This window comes from Astyanax mexicanus, chromosome 11 (assembly GCF_023375975.1).
Source record: "Astyanax mexicanus isolate ESR-SI-001 chromosome 11, AstMex3_surface, whole genome shotgun sequence".
Lineage (NCBI taxonomy): Eukaryota > Metazoa > Chordata > Actinopteri > Characiformes > Acestrorhamphidae > Astyanax > Astyanax mexicanus.
This window is the reverse complement of record NC_064418.1, coordinates 7,628,166-7,646,384: the sequence shown is the minus strand read 5'-3', so window position 1 is coordinate 7,646,384 and position 18,219 is coordinate 7,628,166. Positions and strand designations below refer to the sequence as shown.

At 38.8% G+C, this 18,219-nt stretch overlaps 1 protein-coding gene across 5 annotated transcripts in view; it reads right to left on the bottom strand.

The window, feature by feature from the left end:
- The window catches only part of lrp1bb (low density lipoprotein receptor-related protein 1Bb), a 503,881-nt gene that overhangs the window by 86,904 nt on the left and 398,758 nt on the right, over window positions 1-18,219 (bottom strand). For all 5 annotated transcript variants that reach the window (XR_007441266.1, XM_049485229.1, XM_049485230.1 and 2 more), the window contains 5 exons: window positions 16,178-16,361; window positions 14,921-15,006; window positions 10,950-11,072; window positions 4,019-4,200; window positions 1,963-2,162 (listed from right to left, as the gene is read on the bottom strand). Coding sequence is in view for 4 of the 5 variants with exons in the window: in XM_049485229.1 (XP_049341186.1) it covers window positions 1,963-2,162; window positions 4,019-4,200; window positions 10,950-11,072; window positions 14,921-15,006; window positions 16,178-16,361 (775 nt within the window). In the remaining variant the exon portion in view is untranslated. The remainder of the gene's footprint in view (window positions 1-1,962; window positions 2,163-4,018; window positions 4,201-10,949; window positions 11,073-14,920; window positions 15,007-16,177; window positions 16,362-18,219) is intronic.

The following is an 18,219-nucleotide window of genomic DNA, read 5'->3' as shown; positions in this document are numbered from 1 at the left end:
AGGGCGAAATAAATAAATAATTTATTAAATAAATAACAAATAAACAAAGAAACAAGAAAATGCGTAACAAAGATAATAAACCAATAACCAAAATAAACAGTGAAACAAAATAACATAAACCTAAACAAACAAGATATACTAGAAATAAACTAACAGGGCTAGGGAAATATATACAAGGGAATAAACTAATAAACACAAAGCAGGGGTATCTACAAGGAGCCAAGGAAGACGGAAATAAACAAGAAACTAGAAACATGAACAAGTGATAAACATAGAAACTACGACGTGAAGAACAGAGGCTATGAAACACTGAGAAACTATGAAACACAGAGAGAGACGAAACAACAGGGGAAGGTGCAAAGACCGACAGAGGACAAGGTGGCAGAGGAGGGCTATTTATAGTAACATAAAACACACTAGAATTGGAAACACCTGGGGAAGGGGCGGAGCTACAAATGAGAAACACATGGTGGAAATCTACTGACAGGAGACACAGAGAGGCACAGGCCACGTGGGGAAGACACACAGAGACATGAGACAGGGCTAAGAAGTGACAGTTTGTAGCTGCGCTGTTTGGCTTGTAAGCGCTGCATTGTTTACCTGTATGTGGCGGAGTAATACATGGAGAGCTTCGGTTACAGTGCATTACCGGCTGATAACGGCACTCATAGAACGCCTCTCGGCCAATCACATTGCAGGGTTAGAACTAACTGTGGTATGAGTTTTTGAGTTGAGTTATTGACTTTAATTGAGCTTTAGTGGCGGAAATAAATGCTAGTGTAGCTCCATATGATCTTTTCCACCTGATTCTGATCCTTTGTATGTTGTGAAAGTTTTTAAAAGAACAATATGGAGAAAACTAAGTGTGTGTCTGATAGACACTGTAGATAGATATACACATAACAATGGAGAAACAGATACAAAATAGAAAATACATTTTATCTGTGCAGCATCACATAATGATATACAGCAACATACAGTATACTATAAAACTGATTTAATGAATCAATCCGAATGGATTCTCAGGTAATTATATCAATAGATATCCACGAGTCCGCAAGGAATATTCCGTAATGAGAAGGGAGAAGTCGAAGGAAGCAAAACAGGAGCTCAGAAAATAATTAAGACAGAGAAAATGAGAACTCCTAACAATCACTCAAGAACTGGTGGACCACCAACACTGCTCCCATAAGGATAACAGCTTTTACAGCTTTCATCTTAGAGAGAGAGGAGAAGACCAGGCTTCCCTCTCGCTTTAGATCTGAGAAAAAACACTTCTGCCCTTCCATCGAGTAGAGACCTCGACCCGCTGTGGGTTTGAAAGGATGTGGAGCTGATCAAGAAGCTCTTAGTGAGGAAAGGAAACAGAAGGAATGAGAAGATCTATAATTCAAATAAAGAAGGTGTGGAGGATGAAGCATCCCAGAGTCAAGCCCTCAAAATCACTGAATGTACCTGCATGCAATGAAAACATGAAAAAAAGCTCTTAATGGAAAAGTACTGTAGAGCTATTGAAATTAATGGAACTTTCCTTTTTATCTGCGAGATTTTTGTGCAATTTTATATTAAACATATGATGAAGGTCCTTTTTTTTTTCTTTTTTGACTGGAAATTAAATACATAATGTGTCCCCTCTGACCTTTCCATAGTACTTGGCAAATAAATATAAATGTTTCAAGAGCTGTTAGAGACTCTCAATGAGCAATATTCCCCTTTTCAAATACATTATGTACAATTTTTTTCTCATCTTTTTCTTCATATTGGCTTATTAAACAAGTCTAGAGGTACTTCATCTTGCAATTCAAAGGTGACGGGCTCTTTCACAGCTATATTCTTTATTTTTATCTCATATCATCTGGCATACATCATACATTACTTGAAAACACAATCACAACTGAGCTCACATTATACATTATACACTTAGTCTGCAGGACTTTAGAGCTGTAGAAACTGTAGAAATACCTTTATGCCTCTGAGAGCCGTCCATGTTAGCGAAGAGGATGTGACTATCATCAGCCCAGTAGATCCTCTTGTTGGTGTAGTCGATGGTGAGGGCAGAGGGGCTGTAGATTTCCTTGTCAACGATGACGGTTTGGCCTCGGCCGTCCATGCCGACGCGGCCTACATGAGGGTTTTCGCAACAGTCGATCCAGAACATATACCTACAGGATAGCCGATACACATTACATATTACGCATTATTCGTTCAGAATGGACGTACTGTCACGGCCATACCTGCACTGTAAACCCCAGAGGTGGAAAGTAATGAATTACATTTACTCACATTACTGTAATTGTGTAGATTTTACGGGTAATTTGTAATTTTTAAAGTAGTTTTTAAAATAATTAATTGTACTTTCACTCAAGTACATTTTAACACAAGTAATTTACTTTGCTACATTGGACAATTCCCCATTGCTGGGTAAATAATGAAATGCTGGGGGAAAAAAAATAATTGTCTGAATTAAAAAAAAAAGAGTTTTGTTCTCCATGGCAGCGCAGCTGAACTTTTCCCAGCAGTGTTTATTACGGTTAGCGGGAGAGACGCTGTGTGAATTAGTGTAGCCTGGGGTCTGTGCGCGCGGCTCGGAAGAATCGGTGTACCGTCGAGTTAAGCTACCCTTAAGTTTTCATTGGGAACATTAAACAATCTGCTTGGATGTTAAAAAAACATGTAAATAGCAGTTAGAGCATAGCAATGGCAAAAAAAAAATGGCAAATAAAAATAATAATGAAGTATAAAACTATAAAAATACAGTTTATAATCACATATATGACCATAACTTTTTAACAGTAACGAAAAAAAAAAAAAGGATCATAGAAACCTATACCACTTGTTCTTGAAAATGTTTTATGGGGTGGTTTGAACAAATACTGCCTGAAAGATCCAAATTATTATGTGGAATAATAGTTCATTTAAAAATATTTAATTTATGATTTGTACTTATTTACATCAAATAATTAAAAGTAACTATGTAACTTTTACTCAAAGTAAATTTTAAATTGAGTACTTTTTTACTTTTACTCGAGTAGATTTTTAGATGGGTGCTTTTACTTTTACTTGAGTAGAATTTTAGCAAAGTAAAGGTACTTTTACTTAATTACAATTTTTTTTTCCACCTCCCATACATTGTTTAAATCAACTCAAATGATTTAAGTCTGTTTTACATAAATTTGGATATTTCTAAACATTACTCAACTATTTTGAGTTAGTTGAACATTTGTGGGCACATATACTGTACTATTCAAACTAAGACCTTTGCGTTAAACCAACTTATAATAACTGAGTTATTCTGTTTTGCCATTAACAGCTTCTTTTCCATTGGCTTTTGTTACAATCTATTTGCATACTGGGTGTGTCCAACAGTTTCTGACTGACACTCATTATCAATGTGTAATGATGTAATGATTCCCACCTGGGCTACCTTAGAAATACTGTAAATCAATATCCCCTTTAGTTGTAAAAACTTGTTGATGTTTTAATGTATGCTAACTCAACTCAACTTATCCGGTCTTACAATATAACAAAAAAAAGGTACCACTTTAAAATAAGACTACCTTTATAAAGAGTTTATAAATGGTTTACAATTAGTTTATTAATGGTTACTAATTAGGTTGTAAATGCCTTAAAAATTTGCATTAATAATCAGTTATAACACATAAGTAGAAATGTACATAAACCTGTTGTTTGCCAAATAGTAAACCCACAGCAATCTATATTGTTGCCCTTTCTACGTATGAGTTATAACTGATTATTAATGATTTTTAAGGCCTTTAGAACCTAATTAGTAACCATTAATAAACTAATTGTAAACCATTTATAAACCCTTTATAAAGGTAGTCTTATTTTAAAGTGTTACCAAATTTTTGATTTTGTAAGTCATGCTAACTTAAGTTTTCATTACCCATTACTTAATTTTTTTTAAAGGCAACCGGTTTCCTCAATTTTTTAAGTAAATTCAACTTATCCGAGCACACATTACAGTGTGGAACAGGAATGAATCATGGTGGATCCGTACCCTAATTGGGCGTCCAGCGCCAGATCTGTGGGGTTCTTGAGGCCAGAGCTCAACAAGACGGTGGGATAAAGGCCGTTGGATTTGGACACTTCCAAGGTCTTTCTCTCGATATCGCACCAGTACAGGTTCTTCCCGATCCAGTCGACAGCCAGCGCGCTGGGTACAGCTGTTCTGTGCACAACCTGCGAGTGGAAGGAGACCCACACATTCAGACATTCAGGCATTCACGATCGCACGCATCCTCCTCTCACTCTCACTTAGAGCCGCCATTGGTTATGCAAGACGCGAGATATGAATGCTTTCTGAAAATTAGAATTAAGGCGAAATGCAAATAAGCTGCCTACAGTTGGAGGAAAGAAAGACAGGTAAATAATGAATCTGTGTGATGAGCGTATGTGTCAGGCTGAGGAGCGAGGACCTAAATGAGACATCTCTCCACTGTCTGCACATGTTCGCTGAGATCACAAGCCCTTTGTGGGCTAAACAAGCAAGGCAGCTGGCACACCAAATTGGCTTCTTCATGCTAGGTTTCAAAACCCTGCAACCGCAACGCATACAGGCTGCCATAATGACATACGATTTGCTTTGAGGTCTTCCCTATCATCAGCTAACAGGTGGGGGGGAAGGGAGAACTTGATGTATAGCTGCGCCAATTGACGAGGCCGTCCCTTTTAGCGGTAATTTTCATCCGAGGCGAGCTTTAAATATTCCCTGAAATCAGAGCCTCGCTGCCATTGCCTCCCGAGGAGGAGAGAAGACATTAATATTCTGAGCAGAAAAGAAAAGCCTGTGGTATTCTGGTGATCTCATCTAACATTGATTTGAAGCACTGCCTTCCATGGAAATGAAGGTTAACTAATTTAAAATGTCAACATATGAATATATCAGCATGGCAAGAAGCTGAAGACTCTCAAACTCGACGTCTCATTCTCAGTATTCGCACTCTCACAGTCGAAAGTAGTCCACTCTATATATAGCCTAAACGATACACAATTAATATTGTGCATAAATAAAATGTACCGTATTTTTCGGGCTATAAGGCGCACTTAAAATACTTATTTTTTCCCAAAAATCGTCATTGCGCCTTATAATGCAGTGCGCCTTGTGTATGGATTTTGCTTGTGTTTACTGACCTCGATTTTTATGTGGTACACGGCGCTCTGTTGTGCAGAATTCCTCACCCACGCCAGAAAAAGATCCCCCTCTTGGGCTAGCGCGCGGTTACCTTTGACTGCCGTACTGCCTCTCGGCTGTGGCTCAAGGTAGCTAGTTTCCACTGTAGCTCCGTGGCCAGAACAAGGTGCCGGTAAACTTTCCTTTCCACCCGTTCTGGGGTAATAGCACAAACCGTTTCTTTTTAGCGCCCACTTCTAAGTAAAGTTAACCTCTTAACACGCGCTGGCCCACCGGCGGGCCAGAAATATTTAATATTTCATAACTGGCTGTGTTTCTGAATAGTTATGAACAGTTACAGGTTCAATATAGACATCCAATATACCATTTTAAAGCTTAGAATCTCTGCTTTTGAGCTATTTAGCCTATTTAGCGGAATATCCTTTCAGAAAATAAACATTTAGGGCGAAATATGCCTTGGTTATGATTTTAATAATTCATAACTCTCATATTTGCGTTTATCGTTCGGCCATATTTCATCGAATGCGGTCATGTCATACACCATTCGAACCGTCTGGCTCTCCGGATTCCAGAACTGTGCTTTTACTGTAGGATGTATGTTTCATGAATTAGAGCTGCGTCAGAGCGCATGTTTCCAGTAATAAAAGGCTCTCCTTTTGTCCGGGGTTAACCTCCGGTCACTGCCGCCACCCCCCGAACACACACCCGCGCTCAGCCACAGGTCCTACCTTCAAAACGCGTCCAGACTAAAGAGAATCCATCAATCCAGTCTCCTGTAATCCACAGTTATATCCAAACAGCGCTGGAAATCACTTCATCCAGAAATGAAACTTATCCAATCTTTATCTCTGTTTTAAAACCGTTTTATTCACCGAATTCGGCACAACACGCTATTATAGTCAGAAGCCTCGCGGAGTAATGCGGTACTTGCTGTGCTTCAAGTAGTATTATGGTCTGTCGGAGCGTTGCGGCTACCGTTGTCAGGAGCCTCGCGGAGTAATACGTACTTGCTGTGCTTCAACATAATATTATGGTCTGTCGGAGCGTTGCGGCTACCGTTGTCAGGAGCCTCGCGGAGTAATACGTACTTGCTGTGCTTCAACATAATATTATGGTCTGTCGGAGCGTTGCGGCTACCGTTGTCAGGAGTGTCGCGGAGTAATACGTACTTGCTGTGCTTCAACATAATATTATGGTCTGTCGGAGCGTTGCGGCTACCGTTGTCAGGAGCGTCGCGGAGTAATACGTACTTGCTGTGCTTCAACATAATATTATGGTCTGTCGGAGCGTTGCGGCTACCGTTGTCAGGAGCGTCGCGGAGTAATACGTAAGTTACTTGCTGTGCTTGTTGATTTATTGCTCAGAGATGTTGTTATTTTTCACAGATATTGTGAAGGATTTATTGCTCAGAGTTATTGTTACTGATATAAATAAAGTTTCATTTAGTGCGCCTTATAATCCAGTGCGCCTTGTGTATGGACTAACACTAAAAATAGACCGTTCACTCATCGTGCGCCTTATAATACGGTGCGCCTTATAGTCCGAAAAATACGGTAATAATAAATGACCTGGCGAATATTAGAATTTAATTGTGCCTTCAATTAAAAGGCACTCTTCCGAAATCAAACAAGAAATAAATACTAGGCTTTATAACATTTTATACAACAGTTAGTTCCGACCTCACAATCTGATTGGTTGAGAAGTGTTCTAGCTGTGATGATATTCGTGATGAACTTGTATCACTCCGCCGACGCGTTGCCGAGTAATGGCATGTATACACAGTACAGTTTTGAATCATTGCCTCCACCGGCACCAACAGCAGCGTTAGCTTAGCACAGGCTAGCGCTCAGCTCACTTGCCCTCAGCGCTGACTCGTCTTAGGTGGAAAAAGGGGAAGGATAATCGCTCGGCTAATGCCGTCTTACAGCCAGAATGATAACTTAACCAGCCAGGCTAGGCTAAGCTAAGTTAATACTGAACTAAAGCAAGCTACGCTGACTGGGAATTTCTGAAGCGCGGATAGCTTGACTCCGGTCACCTACCTACAGTCCAGCCACACTGGCAAGCTAACCAACAGCACCCAGCAAAACAAACAGAAATGCTCAAAAAATGCACAGCGTTCACCTGAAGACAACTCCACAGAGCAGGAGAGGAGAGTATTAGCGTTATTTCATGCTCCTAACGTTACCATCTTCGTTTATTCCCAAGTTCGCTTTCAAGCTAACTTTCGTGGTAGTAAAGTTGTTGTGGAACTACTTTTAGGCGGAAGGCTCAGTCCATATTAAAGCATATTCAAACTGAATTTCTTAAAGTTCTTTGATTTATTTTCTTTATTCATTTTGTAAAAATAAACTGTTGTATAAAAGCAATAGAACACTCGAGGTTGTGTGTGATCACAGCCGTGATGTTATTCGTGATAACACACTCCCTCTCATGTTCTATTGCTTAAATATCATATAACATTGGCCCTCATTACTGCATTACTTCTCTTCCGATTTCCTTATTATTATACATTAGGCATGACCCAAGGCTTTGCACAGTACACGATCGCTCGCACAAAGGCAAGACTTGTGCAGCTCCAATCCTTCCTTAATGAATTTTCATGTTACACGATTACAGAGATCCAGCCAGAACATGTAATCACGAGGGACTCCTCAATAAAGGCTATCTATATGCTGGCTTCAAGCTACTGTCTGACAGATATAAGAGTAAAAAATGAGAAAGCCCTGTGGGAAAAAAAGAAAGCTCATTGTAGAACACTACACTGTAAAGCACTACACGTATTCAGCAATAGTGCACACGCAGTACGCACGCACACTTCCCCCAGTTTATAAATGCCACACCTTATAATGCTGAATTATTCAGCTCTTAATACCCTTTAAAGCATGTTAAATGTCACACGCCCTATCATTCCATTTAAAGTGTTGTTCGGAAGGCATGATGATTAGCTGCACAGCTGTGCTTCTGAAAGATTGACACCGCAGTGTTTTTTGAAGTCCGGATGGTTCTGTCCTTTTAACCCTCCTGAATTTCACACCTGAGTCGAGACGGATGCCAGCTTGACTGACGGGTACATTTTCGCCCCTTCATATTTGTTACACACTCGCGCCGTGACTTTTAAAAATGCCAGTCTGATTACAACATTCAAACGCTCCACTATGTACCTGAAGATAAAAAAAAAATCATAACAAGTAATAACAGGTTTCAATTTACACTGTTATTGTGTGTGTACTAAAATTGTTTCAATTACTTCAGTGAGTTAAAATGAGCTGCAATTCAAAACTAACTTTTTTAAAACTTCACAGAAACCACCTACCAATACCATAGACACCACCTGGAGTATCACAGCAACCACCTACCAATACCATAGCCACCACCTGAAATATCACAGCAACAAGCTACAAATATCATAGCAACCACTGTCCAATACCATAGCTACTACCTGGGATAGCACCGCAACCAGCTACAAACATCACAGCCACCACATACCAACAATATAACCACCACCTGGGATATCACAGCAACCACCTAGTAACACCAAAGCCACAAACTGGGTTTTAACAGCAACCACCTATCAACACCATAGTCACCACCTGGAATATCACAGCAACTAGCTTCAAACATCACAGCAACCACCTACCAACACCACAGCCACCACCTGGGATATCACATCAACCACCTACCAACACCATAGCCACCACCTGGAATTTCATAGCAACCACCAACCAACACCATTGCCACCACCTAGAATATCACAGCAACCACCTATCAACACCATAGCCACCACTTGGAATTTCATAGCCACCACCTACCAACACCTTTGCCACCACCTAGAATATCACAGCAACCACCTACCAACACCACAGCCACCACCTGGAATATCACAGCCACCACCCTGCTGTAGAAAGTGCAGTGCATCAGCCTTGCCAGAAGTGGGAAGCATTCAAACTGCAGAGCCATTCTTTTCTATCCTAAATGCTCAACTAATAAAAATATTAAATTGAGGGTTTAAGCTTTAATTACGATTAGAAGTCCAATAATTTCCCTTCAATTTGGCCACATCTGTTACAGTGAATACAGTTGTGCTTCACAGACTTTCAGACACAGAAGAAAGCCTGCAGAAACAGAAACCTCCCCTGTCTATTGGCATGCTGATGCAACAGCCTTTCAGACTAAACACATTATCACAGCTTGCATTATTCCCATTTTCAGTGTTCTGATAATCATTTCCCCCAAAAAAATTGTAATGAATTTGAGACGGCGTGCTGAGGGGGAGAGATAAATCAGAAGGCAGCGCGAGGCGGGAGTAATGAAGTCAAATGAGGCTTTTGGTCCTGCCCTCAAAACTAATGAGATGGAGTAAAGTGTGACCCAGCAGGTGAACTGCACGAGCGTACATGTGAGCACCAGCCACATGACCCTTATGATCCACTGAGAATTGGTTTTATGCAGCTTTGCGGCTTTCAACTCGAATGAGTTCTAACTGGTTTTCACACAGAACTGCCAACAGTCATATTGCTAATCACGTCCAAAACCACAAACCCAGACTAATGCTTTTCTTTATATGCTGTTTCCAGTAACTCTCATAAGATCCTTTAAAAACAGACATAAGAGACATAATGTGCAACTGTGAAGATTTCATGCAGCTACACCCAGGAACCACATGTCCTGTTTTATGACTCACATAAACAACTGTTTATTACATTATAGTAGAAAAGATTCTTGAGGCAATTTATACTTTAAGGTCTTAATTACCAAATATTCTAGTCATGCTTAAAGAAAGTGTTCAGCTAACGTGTCTCTATAAGGCTAATGTACTGTAGCATAATAATGAGCTTGGGAATTTTTTAATGTTCTAAAGAATATTTACAGTACAATCAGTCTTTTGAGGCATGTGGAAAACAATTAGACAATTAATAAAGAAATAAAGAAAGAGTAAGTATTTCTTCTACTTATTAGGGATACACAAAATATTTGGCAGCCAAAATTAGCTTAAAACACCTGCAAAAAACTGTTTCATTGTTCGATTAAGTCAGTAAAAAGATAGAATTGGAAATCAAATATATATTTTTGAGTATTTATATATTTAGTGGTTAAAAGAATGGTAAAAATTAATGTGTTCAGAGTTCAAAGTTTGGTGTTTAGCTTTCAGCCTTTGTTGATTAGCCAATTGTTTAATTTTAGATTATTGGTTAGATCTTGCAAATAAAAAAATCATTTATGTGCATTTCTAATAATCACACATCATCAATTCAGATAAAATAAATATAATACAATAGCCACAACCTGGAATATCACTGCAACCATCCACAAACACACGGAAACCACCTACCAACACCACAACCACCACCAAGGATATCACAGCAACCACCTATTAACACCATGGCCACCACCTGAAATCTCACAGCAACCAGCAACAAACAGCACAGCAACCACCTGCCAACACCATAGCCACTACCTGGAATATCACAACAACCAGCTACCAACACCACAGCCACCACCTGGAATATCACAGCAACAACCTACCAACACCACAGCAACCACCTACCAACACCATAGCCACTACCTGGGATATCACAGCAATCCCCTACCAACACCATAGCCACCGCCTGGAATTTCACAGCAACCACCTACCAACACCACAGCCACCACCTGGAATTTCACAGCAACCACCTAACAACACCACAGCCACCACCTGGAATTTCACAGCAACCACCTAACAACACCAAAGCCACCACCAGGGATTCAGATTCTGATTAAATAAATAATTAAGAAGAAAAGAACTGAAGAGTCGTACCTTTAGGTCGCTGCCGTTTAGCCGAATCCTGTTGATCCTTCGTCCGCTGGGTCTGCTGGAGTCGACCCAGTAGATGAACTCCTTCCTGTAGTCGAAGTCTAAGCTGATGATGTTGTTGAGACCCTTTGGAAGTGAACAGAGAATCAGAGTCACTAGTTAAAGAAACGAAGGAAACTACAAACATCTCTAGACATCTGTAAGACCATCCGCCTTATTTTCCAGAAGCCGCTCGTCAAAGACCTTTGCCGTCTAAACAGCCGACCACATTAGCTGTTTGATGATGTTCATGAAGCAGCGCGGCTCCTCAGACGCACGAAAAAGAGCAAGACGCTCAGCTTTGTTCTGCTACTCAATTAGCTGGAGGGCTTAATTAGCCACTTCAGAAGTGGTTTTCTCCCAGTCTTTCAGACTGAAGCTGGCAGGAATGCAGATGATCAGCGCGGGGTGTGTACATTCCTCTTTGATATCTAATCAGTGTATTGATTGTGGTCAGGGGGCTGCGAGGCCGATGCCAGAGGTGGAGCTACAGGCCCGGATGCTGAAGCGGGGCTTCGGAAAGCCTTCCGAGAGGATGCCGAAGTACATCCGTTACTGTCATGTCGGCATCAGTCCACTGTCAGTCAGGCCAGGCGGCTCCCCGCTCACCAACACCCCTCCGCTCACCTCAGCACGGGTGCGAAGATTAGGCGACAGCACTGATGACAAGCGAAACCAGACGTGACACCTTCATCAGATCATCAGAACTCCCGTAGACAAGCCACAGAGAGCCTGCTGGGACTCACGCAAAGACCGAACGCGGGCTAAGCGTTTTATATAGGACACACGCAGAGGAAGTGAGAGAATGTCAGAAAGAGAGAGCGAGAGAGAGAGAGAGAGAGAGAGAGAGAGAGAGTAATTTAGTATTTAGTAAGAGCAACTAACGTTCCACCCTAAAACAAAAACATCCTCAGATTCTTTGTAGTTCTCTCATTTAAAAAATAAATAAATAAAAAACTAATGCACTGTCATCTACACAGGTTTGAGTGAAGTTATCACTCAATAGTACCAAACACTGTATTTACAACAAAATATAAAACAAACACATTTAAAAATCATGAACAGGGTTATTTATATTTAGTAATGTAACAATTTTAGTTTCTAGGCACCATCAGAAAGCCTTTGATTGTTTAAAATATGTGTTTAATGAGTTTATCTTTTCCTAATATCTTTTCTTAAATAGTTTTATTTATTTTTATTTATTTATTGATTTATTCAGTTAGTTTTTTCATTCTAATGTTTTCATTTTGATTCCTATGTTCTCAGTTCATTATTCATTATTTTATTATTTCTTACCATTCTTATCATTTTTCATAAAGGTTGATTGATTGATTGATTGATTGATTGATTGGATCTGTATCAATGCATCGACTCAAACTCCAAACGATCCTTTTCTTAAATAGTGTTTTATTTATTTATTTATTTATTTGTTCATTTATTTATTTATTTATTTATTCTTTTTATGTTTTCATTTTGATTCCTATGTTCTTAGTTCATTATTTATTTTTATCATTTCTTATCATTTTACATAAAGGTTGATTGATTGTTTGATTGATTGATTGATTGATTGATTGATTGATTGATTGGATCTGTTTCGATGCATCGACTCAAACTGCAAACGATCCAATGCATCGATGTGACGCAAAAAGAAAAAAAAAATTAATGCGTGTGTTTTTCACGTTTCAACGAGTGATGTCAGTCGATTAAATTTTTTTTAACTAAATTAATTCTGTCATTAATCACACTTGTTCTTTTTAAGATGCATTAGAAAATGTAAAATGCAATTAGATTCATATTAGTGGTATCAATTAAAATACTGTTATATACTTGTATGTTTCAATTAATGTGTTTAATCCTTTACTTTTCAATAGAAATTTGATTTACATTGAGATTGGTGACATGCCTCAGGACTCACTGAGGAACTGTTAAAATACATTTAAATACAAATACTGCAAACAATAAAACAATTAAAAAAGACAATAAAACTACAAAATATACAAAGATCTGATTTGATCAGGACAGATTTATAAGCAAGTTTATATGACTGTCCTCATCAGGTTTTAAACTGACATCTTTTTTTAGATGGCAGTAATATAATCATAGCTGATCAGTGATAATCGAGGCTGGTATGAGGTCAGCTAGGTTAGATGCTGAACCATCCACTCATACATATTCATTGTCTTTTCATTAAATCAAAACAGTGATTAAAGAGCCTGACTGCTGATGAGACCCGTGGATGAAGAGGGACAATTTAACAAGAGCCCAATAGACCGACAGAGCCTGAATAATCTATTGAGTGCAGATTACAGAATTGGGCAAATTCACATTTTACTGAGAATCATCATTTAGATGGAAATTCTAGTATCTGCCTCTCATGACACAGACACAGTAATTGATAAAAATGGTAACATGCTCTAAGAGGGCTTACAATATACAGCTAGGACAAAAAAGGAAGAATTAAAAGAAAATATTTTATATTGCAGCTGTATCATTAATGTATTTTTTATCATATACATATAAAAAAGGATGTATTAACATAAGGATGTATTACAATGTCAGAATTCACACTATATATAGTGCACAACCACAGAACAGATTTAACAAAAAAGGTCGAGAAAATTAAATTATCTGTGATTTTTTACTTTTTCTATTGCAGTAAATTGTTGATTTGTTTATTCCTAACTGCAATAATACCTAAAACATTCCGTTTTTTATGTGAATAGATTTTTGTTCTATCTTTTAGGCGTTATTTTTCTTTTGTTCTTGTAATTCTGTTTTACTCTGATAAAGCTGTAAAATCTGAACCTGTTGCTCAGTTTTAACCTTTGAAGTAGCCAAATACAGTCAAAGGAACTGCTAATGGTTTTATGTAGAAAGGTAAGTTCTTGCTTCATCTGGTAGTACCCATGTGCATGGTCATTAAATAAAAAGGATACCACCAAACTGATAAAATGTTTAGATATTTCAGTGAGAAAGCTAACGGGAGGCTTGCCAACGAGAAATACAGGTGCGCCACTGACAGGTTAAAACCCTGACAATAGTCAACAGCCAGCCACCACTGGCTGACACAATAAACGTGCTGCACTTTTACCTGAAAAATAAACAGAATAAAGAGTAAAATAACATTGCTGTTCCTGTAAATGAGCTGCTGGCATACTTTGACAGCGTGAATGTGCAGGTCACTTTATTTATTTTGTCTGGATTTCTGCACATAATCTTAAAGCTTATAGATGGAATGGAGCAGTACCACTGAAAATAGTGGAGGCAGTTTAGCCAATACAGAAACTTATATTAGGACATTTAAAGCCACTTGCATCACTGCCTCATGTGTAGTTTTGGCAGTACATACATATAAATACATTATCACCACCTAAAGTAAAGTAAAGGAAGTAAAAGATGGATAGGAGTATGTAGGCATTGACTAAGGAAGTATCAACAAGCCTTGAGCTTCTCAGGTAGTATTAAATACAGAAAAAAAATATATATATACATTTACATTTATAGCTTTCAGCATATGACTCTTGGTGGTGTTGCTACTCTTAAGAGAGGCCATGGACATTGTGTTTTCACTTCACTGTTAATGTGAAGCTCTACCAAGAAAGTGTGCAGTTTAATGACTTCAATTAGTCTTTTCAAAGGAGAGAGAGCCGGCGACCGCCAGTGTCTTGTTATCGCCGCCACGTCACTACGGCTCTTAATTGGTACTCTATTAAGCTTTCACCGCGCTAGCGTTTCCATTCCGCGCTTGTTCTGTGAATCACCACTGGAATTTATAGCAACACATTCTGCTGCCGTAGATCGAGCCTGACTGCTAGTTTTATTACTATCAATTCTGATGAACTACGGGAAGCCGATGCCGTAGCGCAAGCAATGAAAGTGAGGAAGAAAAGGAGGAGGAAATAGAAGGAGAGAAAAAAAAATAGAGAAATACCCACCTGCTTCAAAAGAGTGTAATTAGATCCATCAACGCTCAGTTTTCTAATTTCATGATGATCCGCAAGGATAAGGAAGGGCTCTTCGGCTGAATAAAAATAGAACAATTAACCACGGCCAACACGAATTAGAATAATCTTACTCTGTTCTTGCTCAAACATTGTTTTATTCTTCTTGGCTGACAGTATACACTGTAAAACTGATTTTGGAGAGTGGTATATATAACTCATGCACATTGTTTAAAAAATACTCAAATGTATTAGTCACCAAGTAAAATCAATTACAATGGGTAAATTCTACCTACACTACAGTAAATACTGCAACTTAAAAATATAGGCACCACTTTAAAATAAAACTACCTTTATAAAGGGTTTATAAATGGTTTACAATTAGTTTATTAATGGTTACTAATTAGGTTGTAAATGCCTCAAAAATCATTAATAATCAGTTATAACACATATAGTAGAAAGGGCAACAATGACCTGTTGTTTGCCAAATAGTGAACCCACAGCCATCTATAGCGTTGCCCTTTCCACGTATGTGTTATAACTGATTATTAATGATTTTTGAGGCTTTTACGACCTATTTAGTGCCGCCGTTCTCCTTCAGTTTTTCACCGACGTGTGTTTCAGAACTTTCGAATCGGACAGTTCTTCGCACATGACACTGGCTGAAACTCCACCCTCTTTGACTAGGTCTGCCTAACAACAGAGTGATCTATATTCTGTTTGGCTAAACAAAAGTACATTATAATATACAGTCGATGGATTGGCAAGCGTGAGAAATACCATGTGTGGCGTGTGAGCGTGTGAACTCGCTGAGTGTGAGACTTGAGAACACTGATGTTATTTCATTTTTTTAAGTAAATTGTATTAGGGAATGTTGGATAAGATTTACCTTATTTCTTTTAGTGTATCACAACTGATACATTTAGGTAATCTTTACTTAATATATGTGTGAAAATCTACCCAAACTAAATTGTTATCTCACATTTATTGTGTAGATTCTATAGGTAGTTTTTTACAGTGTATGCTCAATACATCATGGAAATAAACAGTGTTTCCTTCGCAAAGTTCAATACCAATGTATAATCCATTGTCGGCTCATTCTCTATTTACACAAGGGGTGAAAAAAAAACAGGCATCAGCGATTTCCTTTACAAATAAACTAAAAGCCCGTGGCAACACAGATCCTGCTAACATCCCTCCATCAGGGCTCTGAGTGGGCGAAGTCTCGGGGTTCGGAAGAGACGGGATTACCTGAGAGAGACCTGCAGCTATTGGGGTCGTGTTTCGAGGCTTCGTATCCGTCCACACACAAGCACTTGTACGATCCGTAAGTGTTGATGCAGGTTTGACTGCAGGGGAGGCTGGAGGAGCATTCATCAATGTCAACACAGCTTTTCCCATCGTTCTTCAGGCGGAATCCCGGCCAGCACTTACACTAGACACATAGGATGAAAAATAATGGAAGATAATTGAAACGTTTCTGCCTTTGAGCTGGTCAGTCAGCTGCAACAAATAATAAAACAAAAATATATATAAGTATATATATATATATTTATTGGGAGCTATAAGAGCCAATTCCTACAAAAGCTGCCAATAGATACTGTTCTTCAACAAGCTTTAAAAGTGTGTATTCTCAGAAACACAAACCTTACATTATACACTGTTAAAAATACAGATGCTTAAAAATAAAGTTCTTTGAGTGATGCCACAGAAGTTTGTGAAAGACAATCAGTGTCCACAATTTTATTTTTCAAAATGACTTTTAAATTTAATATCATTAAAAAAGTTACTTTATTTCAGTAACTCAGTTCAAAATGTGATACTCATATGTTATATAGATGTATTACACATAGTGATCTATTTTAAGCATTTTTTTTTTATATTGTTGATGATTACGGCTTCAGCCAATGAAAACCCAAAAAAATCTGTGTTTTGGCAGTATGAGAAGTGTGCCAAGTCCTGCTGGAAAATGAAATCTGCACCAGCAGATGACATGTCACTCCAAACCATCACTGATTGGTGGAAACTTCACACTAGACCTCAAGCAGCTTAGACTGTGTGTCTCTCCACTCTTCCTCCAGACTCTGCTCCCTTGATTTTTTTTTTTAATGCAAAATTTACTGATTATCAGTGATGGTTTGGAGATCCATGTCTGTCATCTGCTGGTGTTGATCCACTGTGTTATATCAAGTCCAAAGTCAGTGCAGTGCAGTAAACTGTTTTCTCGGAAAATCTTACAGCACTTCCTGCTTCCCTCTGCTACTGACAACTTTTATGTAGATGAGGATTTCATTTTCCAGCAGGACTTGGCACACTGCCCACACTGTTATAAGTACAAATTGGTATTATTTAGTATTCTAATTGGGGTTATTATTGTCAGTAAGCCACAATAGAAGGTCAAAAAAACATATCATATCAAAACCAATCAGAACTTTTCTTATTGGCTGAGTCAGACTATACATTTGTCACAGCAGCTGTTTGCAGTCTTCTTTTCTCCAAGTTCTGAGCTGAGCTCATGGCCCCAGGGTCCTTTGCAGATCCCTCAATTTACACAACACTGCCTGAAGATAAAGGTCTTCACCTGGGTGCTCTCTGGCATGGCAATTGTCTCTGGACAATGGGTTCTGTTCCAGTGGACTCTTTATCGAATCAGAGAAGAAGATATTGGACAGGACCCTGTCTTATACCAATAGCTGGCCTCTCTGTGCTGGCAGCTCTGATGGTCGTAGGTCACTTGGATAAGACGTTTGTGGTTTGGGTTTGATCCAGACTTTACCCTTCACTCTTCACAAACTCAGCAGAGCTGTCGATCGCGGCGTGAGGGCAGAACGATCACGCTTACGATTAACTGCACTGGATAGATGAGGCTAGGCATCTGTCTGTTAGTAGCTGTAAAAGTAAAAGTGAGTTTTCTGATAGCTTTAGATAATCGTAGAGCCTCTTTTTAGCGTAGGTTTGAGGATTTGAGGATTTTTGAGCAGAAGGTCAGTGGAAATAAATGAAGCTTAAATGCATTAATAATTGCGAACATTAATTTTACATTGGCCTTTAAATGTCAGAACTGACAGAGGGGTTACATAAATGTTACCATGACCAGAAAGAGGTTAAGCTAGATAGGAAGTCGGGGTGGAGCTGACTATTTCTGAAATCTGATTGGCTAGCCTGATTGCTCATTGCTCTACTCTACAGCTTTTTTTCACATAACTGACTGATGTTCTTCCTCCATATTATTTTGGGTAAATTAATTTAGCATAAGAGATAACATTGAGTTAGACAGCAAAGCAAAGCCTGAA